This window comes from Dromiciops gliroides, chromosome 6 (genome assembly GCF_019393635.1).
Source record: "Dromiciops gliroides isolate mDroGli1 chromosome 6, mDroGli1.pri, whole genome shotgun sequence".
Taxonomy (NCBI): Eukaryota; Metazoa; Chordata; class Mammalia; order Microbiotheria; family Microbiotheriidae; genus Dromiciops; species Dromiciops gliroides.
Window position 1 is genome coordinate 256692221 of NC_057866.1, and position 16057 is coordinate 256708277.

Below are 16057 nucleotides of genomic sequence, written 5' to 3' on the forward strand. Positions count from 1 at the left end.
GGAGCCTCTCTTCGTCATGAAAGATGGATTAATTTATGGATATGTATAGTCAGTAATAGGAGTGAATTACATGTGTACTTGAATAATAGAAGGGAGTTAAGTAAATTCTCTGAAAATACATTTTCTTAGACAGTCCAATAAACCTTAAAGTGAAGCCAGGCTAGCCAAAGTATCTCGAGGAGTTTGGCATTTCAAATACGTGGATTTGTCACTTGGTGAACTGGAGCTCTATTAGGCTCTGGCCTCAACCAACAAATTCCTCTTCCAGCCAACTGTTGTCATGTTCCATGTAAGAGACTGACCTGAACAGATTGGTGTGGACAAGTGGAGCTCGTGCCCTTATGACAAGGAATTTTCTACCTTAGATGAACCTATTTATAAAAAATTCAAGGCTAGAATAAGACCTCCCCCCCCCCCCCCATATTCATTTAATTGCTCTGGGCAACCTTTCCGGGACTTAAATGGAGTTAGAGAAGTGACTTGAAAATGAAACGTTCCTTTGCCTGAGGCAAAGGAAGGTGTACTTCCTTATTCAGTAGTAGAGTTTATCTCGAGGCTGTCCAGAGTGCTTAAGAGAAAGGACTCTAACTTCAATTCTCAAGCTAATGAAGAGCATGGAGATGCTGACAAGAAGGTGATATGTATATGTATGTACGTATAGGTATATATTTTTAAAAATCATGAGATGGATGGATAGATTCATGAAGAACTTTAACTTGATTTGGGGCTGAAAGAACTACCAACACTTAAAAACGGGAATTTTCATACCACAACCAAGGCACAAATCTGGTCTGTCCCAAACTCAGCAGTATTAGAAGTCAGTGGGTTTGAGGGAGTAGTTTGTTAAAGTTGATATATATATATATATATATATATATATATAAACTAAAACTATACACTCTACACTTTGGTATCCTGCAATAGGTTTGTCCACCCTTATAGACTTAGCAGGAAGAAACTTTGGAATGTTCTGATAGAATCCAGGTTACTTAAGTACCCTCAAAGAAGTCAGAATGAAGTAAGAGTCCCAAAGAAAGGAAACAACATGCTAGAAAACTATGGCGTGGTTTCTTCACCGAAAGGTGAACTGAATTACACAGAGGCAGAAATGTAATCCACCTCATAAGAAAATGGAGGTAAGAGAGTTCTATCCATTGCATTCAAGACAGGAGCTGGGGGGGGGGGCGGGGTTCGGGGATGGGGAAGAGAGTTTTTCATGAGGGTAGCCTGATGTGGGATCTTGGGTGTTTACTCTTCTGGAACCAGAAGGAAGACTGTACTGGCAAGGTGACAATAGGCTGCAATTTACTAACTGTGGTAATCCTAGGCATTTGCTGTGTTTGGACCTCATTTATATCTTGAGACTCATAATTAAAAACATACGATAGGTCAGTGATCCAATAACACATAAAGGCTCTGTGATATATGGCAGAATAAGGAAAGGGTATCAACAGATCATACCCATCTTAAAAACTTTTGGCACTCACTCTTCATTAGTAAACCACCTCCTAGATGAATGTAAAGATGGATATAATTTGATAATCAGACCTACACTTTGAACAGAATGTTTCTGAAATCACATGTGGCTTACTTGAACTTAAAGGAGAGAAAAAAACCACCCAAATGACCTGTTACATTGTTCCGGGTATGATAAAAATACTCTAAATCAAGCACAGCAATCAGTGGGTCTTCATTGTACAAGAAAGATGCCCATTTCACTCTCTTAGAATGTTAGAGGAAAAATAAAAACATTTTGTCAGTATAATACTTCATATAGAAAATGATAGGCATCTCTGTTCATGCATTATTTTATCTGTTTTAAAAACCCCAAACCAAACACAAAGCCACCCCCAGAACTAACAAAAGAAAAAAGAAAGCTTCCCAGATTTAAGCACCTGATCACTGAGAGTCGTTGGCTTTGATTGCTCTCAGGTCTAGAGCGAGAATTAGCTTTAAGTTTGTAGGGGTGTTAATACCAGTCTGTAGCCGCTTCTCATTTGGGCACACACTGTCCCCAGTCTATAAGCCTCTTGTTATCAGATTAACAACACTCTATTTTACAGTTTAACAAGAGTATTAAAGTGTGATACCGAGGTTCTTGGCCCAAGTTGTGTTCCACTTGACTTTTTTTCTTTAATTTTTGTTTTGGAGGTGATAATTTAATTGAATACACACTGTAACCAGTGGTGTGCAAGCAGACACTGACAAATAGACACAGCAGTGCGATATTTGACCCACAGTATAAAAGGAAAGGCGATGGTGGAAATGAGGTAACTCTTCCCCAACAGGTGTGTACATACAACTCCTGCTCTTCTAATGCGCTACTGTCCATTAGGAGAGAGTAGGGCTTGTCAACATGATGATTACATAAAGAAGAAGCTACAGAAGAGAAAAAAGAGAGGTTCAGAGTCAAATGCTTTTAAAAAGTAGCTTTTCTACTTTTTAAGCTGTGAAGGAATGAAACTGTCAATTAAAGGGATTTTCACCAAGCATGGCTGGAGTGTGGTTCAGTTAGCAGTGTTAGGGACTAGGGAGGAAGAGGATGCTGTAGCCATGAAAAGTGGTTGTGGAGTGTGATAGGAATTGTGGTCAGCACAGGGAGCAGGGGACGGGAACCAGGAGGGAGGGCAGCAGAGATGGTGTGCAAGGTACAGGACACCACGAAAGCCAACGTCTGGAGAAGTTGACGAAGCCACGATAGTCACAATGGATGAGCCAGACAAGGTAAGAGAAGATGAGAAGACTCTATCCCCACACCTCGTTTTCCAGCTTTGATACACAAAGAAATCACAGAGGGCACACAAAACAATGTTTGGGTAAAAATATATTTCCCCCCTTCATGTCTTGGCACTATAGATATATGCATAGGTTACCTTTCCACTATCCCCCTACCTAACAAAATGGCAAAGTGAGCAGTACTTCAAAAATGAAATGTTTGACATCAATACAGTAACTTTAGTTATTTAAAAAAAATTTACAAGTGTTTAACATGCTGTATACATGTCTGACAATACTGTATCAACATTGAATGGAGGTTACACAAGGTTTGGGAAAACATTGACTTTTTAAAAACAGCAACGTGGCAAGAGTCTACTGCTACAGTTTAAGGCATATCAGCATCTTTTTAAAAATTAGGAAACAGTTCTCCTGCTCTTCACAGCTTTATTTTCAGTTCGTTTAAAAAGATTCCCTTCATATTATCTTATATGCTAGGCTTTGGAGATCCCAGTCCCACTAGTCGGACAAAGCATCTCCCAGGTGGCCTGCCAACGGAACCATAATCCTCAGATTAGGAAACTTAACTCTGTGATGATGAAGAATGGCAGGGCAAAGGGACTGGAATGGACAGGATTGGTGGGACCACCCAGAGAGACACGTGGGTTTGAGTAAGTAATAGCAGAAGAACCTGATTCAACAGTCTATAAACCATTTGGTGGGGGTGGGGAGGAGAGCATGTGCAGGAACCAAACCTATTATGGATGGGGGTTAAAGGGGATGAGCTTAAGCAAATGTCATCAGCTTGTGAGGTTACAAAGCAGAGGGAGAGAAGAAAAACAAGCTAGTTCTAGGTCTCCCTTGGTTCAGGCATCACATTCTCTTGTTTTTACAAATGGATATAAAGAATCCGGATTGCAAAAACACATCAAGTGACTTCCCTTCAACTGGCTTGTTGTTATACCTTATATAGTACTTGTTACCGAGTTCTTGGTATCAAAGCCCTAGAGGGAGCAAAATCTTGGTCCAGAGGGGAAATGGTGGTCATTGCTAGCTGCCCAAACCCTACAGATCTGATGGAAGGGCACTGTAGTACTTCACGCTCAAGATGTAATGGAGGTTGTATCTAGAAAGGTCACTTTCTTTGGCAGTGAGGAATGATTGTACGACCTAAAGCCCTTTGTGATGTCAGATCATGCTCCCTGTATGGTCTCACCACATGACAAGCCATTGAAGACTTCTACATTGATTTCAAGGGGAATTGAAATTCATGGGACTGCTGTGAGGCATTAATGATGATGGCTATCTTTCTGGTGCTGCTCAAGTTAACAGGATGAAACAGATTCCCCAACCCCCATCCCATCTGTCCCACTCATTAATTTTTTTAAAGGCTGAGAGGTCAAAGAGGCTTCTTGTTCCCATACTTACATGCAGAGGTGAAAGTACATCCAATTAGATTTGAGGGTATCATTTATTCCGTGCAGAGCCAAGGACTACTGTGAAAAAAGGCATAAATACAGAAAGAAAAGAGCAGCAGTAACAAGCTCAAGAGGGCCAGGGGAGGGATGGCAGTAAAAATTAAGTTAGTGGCAGCATGAAAATATCCTTAAAAAAAAAAACAACCCAAAAACCTCATGAGGCTATTAATACAATCTTGTAATAGCTTTGGGCCAAAAAGTCAAAACGACTAAGATTGGGTGCCTTTTCACTGATAAACTACCTTGAAAAGGCTTTAGTCATACAAGGAACCAACGAAAAAATTTGAATTCCTACACTGAGGCACGAAAAGGGCTACTTTCTTTAGAAGACGCAGACACACAAAGCAGCTGGTGCAAGCACGTCACACAAGCGGTTGAGTTTTTGACTTTTAGTAGAATGCATGAGAAAATGCAGCCCATGGTTAGGAAACTGGTTTCATCATGCCAAGAAAAATTCCTAGAATTCAGCTGCTCCATAGCTTAGTTCATCTCAGAACTGCAGAAACACCCTTTGGAGATTGGCTTAAACCTGTCTTAGTTCCAATGGTGCTGCTGCTCCTAGATTTGAAGCTTGTATTATAGTGTATTTTTGAGCTTCAAAATGGTTTCCCAGGAGAGCACCTCTGTGGCCCCAAATCAGTTCCTGGAAATTCTCCCTGCCCTAAGAAGTTCTATGAACATTGGTTGGGGGGGGGGGGAGGGGGATGGGAAAGAGAGGGGAGGCTAAACAAAAGTCCTTTGCTTCAGCAGCCTGGAGAGGCAGTTTAAACAAAAGGCACTAGCCATTCTAGCCTGGCAGGGTACTAGGAGGAAAGGCAAGAAGAAGTGGAAGATCTGGGTTCCAAAGAGAAATGTGTTCAATGTCAGCCAGAAGCAAAGGGAAAGCTGGCATATCCCTTCACCACCAGGAAGTTAGGAGGCTCAGCATTCCCAGAGGTGGCAGGGGGCGGCAGGGATGTGCAGTAAAGATCTTAAGTACTTCAATTTGTTTTTTGACATCAATTAGGACAAAAGAGTATGAATTTATTCGAAGACTCAGACTACTGGGGACTTATTTTATGTTCCCTCTGATTCCCCTGCTTTGGCACCTCTTGCTCTGTGTGAGTGACTGCAGTGATAGGGCAGGGGGAATTCCCCAAAGCCAAATGGGTTCCAAGAAGCATCGGTTCTCTTTGTCTTTTGACAACGATGGGGTACAAATGGAGAACAGGGAAGTGAAGTTAGTTGGGAGGAAAGTTGAGTTTTCGTTTCTTGACTCCAGTTGGCTTTTTCCTTGGCCCTACAGCTCTAATGCGTAGGTCACAAGGTCCACTGAAATATGGAAGGAGTTAATTCTAGAGTGTTTTCTGAAGTGGCTGCTGGGAATTATTTTTTTTTTTTTGGAAGCTTGTAGATAGATCCAGTAGCACAAGAAGTTATGGTTTTTGTGCCACTAGGAGATGTTGGTCTTCCCATGGAAAATGAATTCAAATGCTAGAAAAGAGTTTCATCATCTTAAGCTAAAGGATGGGGAAAGTCTTTTGATCTTGTATGTTCTTTCACTGAGAGATGGCATATGATCAGCTATTTGTGATTTCTCTCAAAAACTAGAGAATGCTGGTGATGGAGGGTTTTATGCTCAAAGCCCTTGGAATAGTCCTCCCTGAACCCTATGTTTGTGAATCATGAATTCAGCTTCATTTTAAAAACAGTGAAATGAGGCGGTCTAATGCTCTGGGGAAGCTGGCGAGAAACCTGTACTGAAATGAAAAATTCAATCCAAGCCATGCTTTGTTTACCCATCATGTTGTTTAAGCAAAAAGCTACTGGACTTGAGAGGAGGGTGTGGAAAGAGAAGAGGCAGAGTGGATGTGGGCATTGGGCAGTCATGGGTACAAGTCAAGGAAATACTAGTTTTCGTGGTCATTCAGGTTTTAGTTCAGCTGGTGAGGCGGTGAGAACAGTTTCCATGTCAGACACAATGGCACTTAATGTACACTACTTTCCCATTCATTCCAAAGCAACATAGAAGTAACAGGCGTGCTCAACCATCACGGTTCCAGATTGACATAGAAGGCAAAACCATTTACTTTCCAAAGACGAATCCAGGTGGACAGAGCAGTTACCATCATTTCCCTCTTCTACCTTCTTCCACCACCCACCTCCAGTGAAATGAGTTAAAAGAGTTATTGGTGCTTGGGGGAGGGGGGAGGGGAGGGGACGGGCGGATAAAAGAAAAACAACAACACGGATGGCAGACACGTTACTGCAAAAGCAGGTGAATGCGGGAACATCCTTGGCTTGCCAGGCTTTATGTGAAGCTTGCACTGCAAGTTAAAAAACAAAACAAAAAAGTTAGAAATAATAATAAAACCGAAAGGGGAAAAAAAAAAGAGAGAGTTAGGAGCGCAAACACCAGCGTCGGAGCGATGGTGGCTGCTCATGCAACAATGATGGACTTAACAGAAATTAAAATGGTCAAAATCTGAGTAGTCTATTCTATGTGACAGGCAAAAGCAAAATTCAAAAAAAAAATTAAACACATGGTTAGTTTTCATTTGCATGAAGCTTAGACTTCACAAATGATTTGCTGAATTGGCTACAAATTCCCCGTGGAAGGATTCCACTGCTCAACCTTTTCTCAAATGACTGCAGGAGGACCCCGATCTAATTCTAAAAGGAATCTTTGATAGTAACAACTGTGCACCCCACATAAGCAACACTTTCAAGGCCCACCAAAAAGTCAAAGGACAAAGGCATAGTAACTTTTAAGATGGTAGCATTACTTGTGGGAAAAGCCTAACACTGTAGACTTAGGGATGAGGAAAACAGACGGGAACAGACGAGGGGAAAGCATGCTATTAATCTACTGAACACGCGCGCTCGCGCACACGCACGCACGCACGCACACACACACACATATATACATATTCTTTTTTCCCCCAGGGAAAGGGAAAAAAAGATGATCACTGTTTGTGTCAGAGCCACAGCAATGCCAAGAGCTTTCATCCACGTTGAAGTATGAAGCAATGCAAAACTTAAAATGTACACTGGGAAAGTTTCCATTTTTTTTTTAAAGACAGGTCAAAGCATGCATCCTTTTTCCTTGGCAAGGAATTTAACAATTATTTTTACAAATGTGAATTGCAGGCTTTTGCAGAGTGTGGTTCTCAGATATCATCCCCATGGGACTAGGTTTCAAGAAAAGGGATTTAAAAACCTGATTCTGGGATCCATGCTAATCAGCTAACGCCTGCTGATGGCTAGATTCTTGCTGACCCATAGAGGAACAGAGAGATCTCAGTCCCATGAGCCCCACATGTAGATCAGGCTTGTTACTTGCAGCTCAGCCGCAAACAGAAATGAGAGGCTATGCCTGGGGATGGTGTGGGGTCCAGCTAATGGCAATGCTCAGATTATAATGTTGTACTTTTTCAGTAATCTAACCAAATGTTAAGTTGTCATGCCACTACAGTTACAGATAAAAAGTAAAAAAAAAAAAAGCCTTACCTACACAAAAAGGGAGCATTTCATTAGAGTAGAAAAACAAAATTAAAAACTTTTAGAAAAACCAAGACAGGCTATAACACGGAGCACAGTCTAGAGAAAAATCATTATTTTCTTTTTTGGTGTGTTATTGAAAGCAAAGCTAGCTAGTGCCTTGGCAGGAGTGGGCACTCTGGAATAAGCTGAGTTTGTGAAGCATTTACAAAGTGCATGTTTAACCCCAGTAATAGTCTTTCAAAGTCTCCAAATGGCTGTGGCCCCTGGTAATGCTCTAGGCCTGGTTTCTAGTCTGTTTTTCTCATGGTTCAGGCCTCTGCTGGTGGTCACTTTATTGAAATGGAAAAGATGTTAAGCATGTGGAGGCCAGTGTGAACCTGGAAACCATTACACTGTAAAACATTTGCCCACTGACAGGCACAAAAACATATGCTGCAAGCTAAACGAGTTAATTCGATTATACTAATTCTGTTTATTCTTTTTTTTTTCTTTTTGGTGGGGCAATGGGGGTTAAGTGACTTGCCCAGGGTCACACAACTAGTAAGTGTCAAGTGTCTAAAGCTGGATTTGAACTCAGGTCTTCCTGAATCCAGGGCCAGTGCTCTAATCCACTGCACCACCTAGCTGCCCTCCAATTATACTAATTCTAAATGAGAATCTATAAGTGGGGAAGGGGAAAAGAATGCTATATTATACATGTTAAATAATCCTGAAAGAAAAAGCATTCTAAAAGGTTAAGGCCAATGGGTGGGGAAGAAACTCCCCTAATGATGCATTGTGCAAATGGGTTAAGAAGAGTTTTCCATATACTGTAAAGTTTTCTCCTGCATGGTATTTGTTTAATGGAGGCACAATACTGTTCAGCTTTTGGAATTTTTATTGCTTAAAGGCACACCCAAGTACATATGAAAATGGAAAAGCTCTTGTCACACTGCTGGTCTTTGTACTTTAATTCATATTTAAAACATATTCGATCCATAGTCTTTGTTTTAAATTCATATTTAGAACACATCTCTTTGCGAACTTATGTGCTTCCTTCAGGGGCAAAACAAACAAAAACCCCAACCTCAAATCTGGATTTTCTCAGCATCACCAGCTGCCTCTCTCCATCTGCTCTCCAACATACACGCACACATCAGTAACATACATGTCCCTTCTCATCGGTTAAGCTGGAACACCCAAGGTATTTATCTCATTGAAAGAGCTCTAGTATTTTCAACTGGAAGCCCTCTCCATTAGCTACACCAGTGGGAACCAGATGCTCAGCTCCAATGCTCAAAAGAAATGTGTTTCCTTAGAGTGGGTTAAAATGTGCTGTTTTCACTCCTGAGATGACTCTGGCACTAAAAATGTTAGATCCTTTGGACTATTCTGTTCAGCAGAGATCTGGCATGTTGTCATGCCCACCCACACCCCACCCCACACACATACACATGCATGCGCTACCACCACTCTTACCCCGCCCTTCCACAATGTCTCAGCCTGACTATCTTTCCATTTATCCCCTGTTCTCGCTGTACCATTTCTGTTGGCTCCGAACATGGAAATACAGTCAGTTTGTATGTATGGTCTTGAAAATGAATATTCATTCCATTGCATTGGGTTCGTTCATTGTGGTGCTATAGCTGTGCACTTGCATTTTTAGCCACAGATAAACCAGGGAGGGCGGACCAGCAAAGTCTGAAGCTGCTCAATGTTAAACTAAGCTCAGCATTGCTGTTGTTACCTATCTCCCTGTAGCTGTTATAACTGAAAGACTCTGCCCCCTTTAAATTGTGGGTGAGAGAGCAATGCTTTCCCACATTGAGTTTTGGCCTTAAAAAAAAAATCATTGGTTATGGGCTAAAAAGATGCACAGAGGTTCTTCTCAAAGCACAGTTCTGTTCTGGGGATGGGGACCAGCAGAGCAGAAGCTCTGTTACCAGTTCTCATTTCACAAAAAGGTACCCACCGGGCATGACACACTTACTGATAAAGTAAGTAAAGTCACAATTGTTTTCATTAGCTATGGCTTATCAAGTCTCCTGGCATTTGCCATGGCCACTGCAACGTTCACTTTCAGTCAAAATACTGGATTTCTTAACTTAGGTCTTCATCCAAGGTTATTCGGTTAGTTGTTTCCAATCCTAACAAGTTTTCAGGGCAGTGAAAAATGGGCACTTGGATGGGGGCCAATTCATATATACTAATTATAGTCCTCAAAAGGTATCCAACAACCCAAGAGCAGAATTAGGCTCCTTTAACAAATTAAAGCCGCATTACATTTTTACCCAGTTTTCAAAATAGAGCAATCTATCTGAATTGAGAGACCTCTTCTCAACATCTCTAACTGGCTGTGATACCTGCAGTGATTAGCTTATTGAGAACTGTATGAATAAGAATAAGAAAATAATAGTAGCAATCATCATTTTTTAAAACGTTCATTAGAAAGAGAGTCATCGAATTTTTGTTGCTGCTGTTATTAAAGACAGAACACTGAATGTCATTCCAGGGAATCATAAAGTTGATGCAGACGTTTCTGTTGCAGAGCACAGATTTCATAAATTAATTTTATGTACCCTAAAAAAATGTAAAAGCCTTTGTCTTCCCTGCTCCAGAGAGAAAGTACTTTCTTTAGGCAGACTGGTCCAAACACCAGTTTCCAGTCTGAAAATAAGACTAAAGGCAAGTACAGACATGCAAAGTTAAGGAAACTGGAGTAGCCCCGTGAGGCTGTAGGGGTGACCCTGCTTACTTTTTCTTGTCTTTGTCTTTCTTGGTTTGTTGGGCACCAGCCTGCTGCGCCTGTGACTGTAAGAGCTGAGCTGCCGCCTTCTTCTTCTGAAAGTTGTTGACCTCCTCCTCAAGCTCCTTCTTTTTATCTTCCACTTTCTTTTTCTCTTCTTGGTGCGTCCGCTTTAGAAGGTCAAACTTTTCATGAAGCTGGACAAGAAAGGGAGGAGACAGCAACGGGTTTCGGGGAATGAGTGCTAGCTGGTGCAAACCATGCTTTGTTTTCAAAGATAAAGAGACCCATTGGTGGTGCGGTGTTTTTCTCTGACTCTGAGACAAGTTTGGTTCTTGTTAAAGGTTTGGTCCTCACAAATTTATTAAATTTATTTTTGTGAGAGGTTAAAGAGCATCCTTGTTTATCTGGGTCTCTTTGGGAATTAACATTTTTCTTGGGGCAGCTAGGTGGCGCAGTGGATAGAGCACTGGCCCTGGAGTCAGGAGTACCTGAGTTCAAATCCGGCCTCAGACACTTATTATTATATGTTATTAGCTGTGTGACCCTGGGCAAGTCACTTAACCCCAATTGCCTCACTAAAAAAACCCCCCAAAAACCATTTTTCTTTCTTAAACCATATTTGGTTTTGTACTATTTTTTTTTTTTTTTGCAGGGCAATGAGGGTTAAGTGACTTGCCCAGGGTCATACAGCTAGTAATGGTCTTGTACTATTTAAAACTTTTGGATGAGGGCATAGTTGGCATGCTCATCGAATCTGCAGATGACACAAAGGCATAGAAGATAGGTGACCCACTGGATAACACAGGATTCAAAAGGATCTTGACAGGCTAGAGTATTGGGCTAAATCTAATAAGATGAATTTCAATAGGGATAAAGTCTGGTACTTGGGCACACAAAAAAAATCAACTTTGCAAAAAAAATTGAGGGAGGCACAGGTAGACAGTGTTTCTTCTGAAAAGGATCTGGGAATTGTAATGGACCACAAGTTTCACCTGTTAGAGTCAGCAGTAAAACATGAGAGCCAAAAAACCTAATGGAATTTAGGGTTGTATTAGGAGAGGAATAAACAGGTGATGATCTCACTCTATCCTTGTTGGGTCTCATCTGGGGTACTGTATTCTGTTCTAGGGTATAGGTAAGATGGAGAATGTCTAGAAGAGGACCCATTGGAGGATGAAGGGCCCTGAGTTCTTGATATTGGAGGATCAGGTGAAGGAACTGTAAGTTTTTAGCTTGGATAAAGTGATCGCTATGTATGTAAAGGCTTCTCATAAGGAGGAAGGCTCAGACTTATTGTCTTCAGCCCTAGAGGATTTAACCAACAGTAATGTGTGGAGGTTACAAAGAGGACAATTGAAGCTCGAAGTCAGGAAAACTGGACGTGTCCAATGGGGAATGGTTTTGTTGGTGGGTTTGCCCTTCTTGGGCATCTTCAAACAGAGGCTAGATGACCACTTTATATAGTGGGAATTATTTCATTTGTGGGTTGGACTAGAGGTCTGTGATACTGGGATCTGGACGTCAGAACATAAGGTTGCTGGAAGGCCCATTCGTGGCTGAATGAACCTGACGATAGTCTGGCGCATCACCCTAATACTGCACATTGTGTTTTAGATTACAGAAAAGGAATATTTCTCTCTTTTAAAACTAGGATTTTTTTTTTAGGAGTCCCATTATGTACTTTTAATTCATGAGTGAGAATGCTGGATTTGGATGTGAGGACCTTGTTTTGAAATTCAGCCCTGGCACTTACCTGTATCATGTTGGGCAACTAACTTGAGATCTCTTCATCATCTTTAAAATAAACAGGTTAGACTTTTCACATCTTTGCCAAGAATTCAAAGGCTTCTAGCTCCCAACAGGTTGGAAGCTGTCTTGGGAACTGGGAAGCAAGATTCCAACATGTGCAATTCCCATTTGTTAGCTCTTGGGGAATAAGCAAGTATCCTTCCATGGCTTTTGCCATGTGGCAGCAGATATGCCAAAGTCACAGTCACATGACCCCAAGAGCTTGGAGTTTCCCAGTGCTAATAAGTGAAACCCTGATACTTGAAGGACATAAGCTATTAATGAAAATAGGAATTAATTTGCCCAAGTCACCAGAAAAGACAGTAGATTAGGAAAAGACCTGGGTTCTTTTGCCCAACTGTGGCACTAAATGCTAGGTGTGGCCTTGGGTGATTAACTACCCAGGGCTTTGATAAATTTATCTGTCAAATGGGAACAATAATTCCTGTCCTACATGCTTCTTACAGTTGTTACAAGGCTCAAGGGCCTAAGAAAGTCCTTGGAAACATGTGAAGAACTGTGCAAATACATGGTACCATGATGATATCATTAAAAAAATTAGGAGTGATGCTCACATCTTTTTCTGCCTCTTTAAGTTCAGCTTCTTTTTCTTTCACCCTCATGACAAACATTTGTCTCATTTCTTCTTCTTTCTTCTGAAGTTCTCCCAAGAACTCATTTCTCTTTGCTTCATACGTCTCCTGAAGGCTGTTAAAAGGCCAGAAAACAAGGATGACATGATGGTTGGTATACAGTGCATAACAGGGCAGAACCTTGAGGGGGTGAGGTCAGAATGTGAAGGTTAGACCAGCTCAAGTTAAATGAGATGAGCCAGATGCAGGAACAAACCATTCAAGGAGGCGATCTGTAAATGAGTTGCTAAGAATATTAGGATGTTTCTGGTCTCCCCATCAAGAATAGTGTTTCCCAAATCTCATCAAAGAGAATAAAATCTAACAGATAAGGCAGGCATCCTTAGAAGCAGCCGTGAAGCATAGAGAAAGCTGTTGTTGGAGTCATGCAGGTGCTGCCTCTGACAAATGCTAGCTGTGTGGCCCTGGAAAAGTCACTTAACCCCTCATTGTTTTAGGAAACTCTCTAAGACTATAAGTTGCTGGGAAGGTATGAAAATGCATGGGTCAGGGGAGCTTTCTCATCTGGATGTTCTGTATACCAGTGTCATCACAGGTTCAGTCCTTAACTGTATCCTTGAGATTCAATTAATCGCAAGAACAGAAGGGCAGTCGTCTATGTGAAATACAGAAAAAAGAAAGGCAATCTGGGAAAACCAATAGAGAGAGATTGAAGATTAGAGAGGGAGTGAGGGTGGGAGCTATTTGCTGGAGAAAGTGGCAAGAGATGGCATCAAGGGTGCACGTAGAAGGGGGGAGCCTTGGACAGAAGGACCTTCTCTTCATAAGATACCAGAATGAGCAGAGGAAGACGTGGTGGTGGGGAGGGAGCATGATGGTGAGGGGAGGAGCTAGTCTTGAGGGCATCCGCATTCCTCCCGGAGCTCAGAGTAGCATGCCTACTCTAAGAGAGTATTCAAGATGGAAACCAGGAAGCAAAACCAAATGGAGAATATTCTACTCATCTGTCTTTATAAAAGGCATTCACTGTCTGGGCTCCCACCCTTTCTAACTCTTCATCCTTAAGATTCTGAATCCCACACAAGAGCAATCCCCTGCACCCCAACCCCTCCTGTCTGCTCTCTCATTAATATCCACTTCAACCCTACCCCAATGATGCACATCATGCTAATTCGATACTCCTTCTGGGAATCATCACATTGCTTGCTTTTTTCTCTCTTCTATATTGGTAGGTTTTTTTTCCCTTTTACTTGCACTAAGCTCTTCTTCCAGTGTTGCCTAAATCAGGCTTCTAACATCCCTAAAATTGGGCTCTCAATAGCCCAAAGACCATTTAAGTGGTACAACACCCTCTTGAAGAACTCTGGAACCTTGGCCCCAGGAGTGTCGTATAGGCTGGACAAGCCCCTTCACATGCTTCAGTTTCTTCATCTGTAAAATGAAGGGATTGGATTTGAGGGCTTATGGAGACCCTCCCAGCTCTAAATCTAAGACCCAGGAAAATAGACGTAAAATAGATTTTTGATTATCCAAGAACAATGTCAAACAAGGGAGAGTGGAAGACTTCAGGAGGCAGAACAAGTCAGGGAAGCTAAAAATGGTATGAACTCTCTTCACCTTGGATAAATTTCCTGTATTAACTCTACAATAAAAGAACAAAAGTAGGTGAGATGAAGTAGCCTCTTCTTTAAAGACCGAACGAGAAACAGTCAAGTCCACTTCACAAGGCCACCTGGAGCCGTCTTCAGTTTGAATTTAGGTCAATAAAAATGTAATTTTAGTAGTAGTTGATAAAGTCTCTCAGTGCCCTGTATAAAACCTGCTATATATGTGTGTGTGTATGTGTGTGTGTATATATATATATATATATATTTAACATTTTCTACTATAGCCATTATTTTTTACCTATCCCCATGATTTCTTACATCTGATCCACATGACAACTCTAAGGAGATAGAGAAATAGAAATATTTTTTCTAAATTCCCAAAATAAATAAGTGTACGTTTCCAAGGGTTGTTGCGAAGATAGAAGAAATATGTGTCAAGTGCTTGCTAAAAATTAAAATTTTTTATGCCTATCAGCCGTGATAATGAACCTGAGTGGGGACGCACTACAAGACCTGTGTAGATATGGCTGAAGGGCAGAAGCATGAGAGAAGCTACATATTACCCTGACTCCTGAATTAGACTTCCTGGAAGTTGTAATGTCCCTCCTGCCTACAGAGGCTCCGAAAAAACCCAACCAAAACGGTCTTTTGGGTAAATTTCAGCTGCTCTAACCATATGCATGAAACACAACAAAATAACCCACAGGTCATTCCCCAACCTGATTAGTTCCCTAGGGAAAATAAAACAAAATAGAAAGATCTACCAGTTATAACCTGAGAGAAATGAAAACTCTGAGTAATGTTGTAGCTTCCAGGTCAAAGGAGAAATGATGTAAAGAGTTAAAAAGAAAGGGTTCAAGTACAAAGACAGTGTTAGAATCACCTGTCAGCTACCATTTCAAAGGAGACGAGAGCCTGGAATAAAATATTCCAAAAAGCAAAAGATAAAAGCTAATAACCAAGAATAACTTACCTGGAAAAACTGTGGTCAGTTTTCCCCAAAGGGGGAAAAGTAGGCCTTGAATTAAAGAGGACTTCCAAGTATTCCAGATGAAAACACTAAAGCTGAGTAGAAGCTTTGCTATGCAAACACAGTAGTCAATAGAAACAAAGCGAATGAAAGGTCTTTTCAATGATTAAATGTTTAAATTTTAATAAGGAAGAAGAAACAAGTGTCTCAGAATTATAAAAGATTTTTAAGGGTTAGAGAGGTCATAAAGATAACTAAGACAAGTGGCCTGTATTATGTTTTGATGCTCTCTTAAGGAAGGAAATTATATTTATAAAATAGAAGTGAAGGGGGTAGAACTTATTTCATATAAATGGGGCACATGAGAAAAGTAGACTAATAAGCAGGGAAAGATGGGAGGAGTGGGAGTCACCTACCTAAGCCTCACTTTTTTCTAAACAAGAAAAAGGAGATTTCATCTCTCTCTCTCTCTGTTCGTCTGTCTCTGTGAGAGGAAAGTGGGGATTTATAGGGGTGGTAGATTTGGGGAGCTATTAGTCATAAGCATAACAAATTACAACTTGATTGGGTAGATCATGAAGGGAGAAATAATGATAAAGTAAAAAGGAAGGATAACGTGTGGTATGGGAATGGGCAAAGTAAGAGAAAAAAAGCAGGGAATTGGAAGCAGATTTATCAAATACAAATCAACATTA

The 16057-nt window shown here is 41.1% G+C and overlaps 1 protein-coding gene across 7 annotated transcripts in view; it reads right to left on the reverse strand.

Moving 5' to 3' along the window:
• Positions 1-1513: 1513 nt before the first annotated feature.
• Positions 1514-16057, reverse strand: part of SEPTIN11 (septin 11) — a 140915-nt gene continuing 126371 nt past the window's right edge. For 2 of the 7 annotated variants that reach the window (XM_043969859.1, XM_043969854.1), the window contains exons 8-11: positions 12768-12900; positions 10411-10598; positions 4144-4211; positions 1514-2379 (exon numbers count right to left, since the gene is read on the reverse strand). In XM_043969859.1, the coding sequence (XP_043825794.1) occupies positions 4187-4211; positions 10411-10598; positions 12768-12900 (346 nt within the window). In that variant the 3' untranslated portion in view covers positions 1514-2379; positions 4144-4186. Of the gene's footprint in view, positions 2380-2934; positions 6500-7663; positions 7683-10410; positions 10599-12767; positions 12901-16057 lie in introns of those variants that run through there. The other 5 variants (XR_006353524.1, XM_043969855.1, XM_043969857.1 and 2 more) reach the window with 5 other exon arrangements.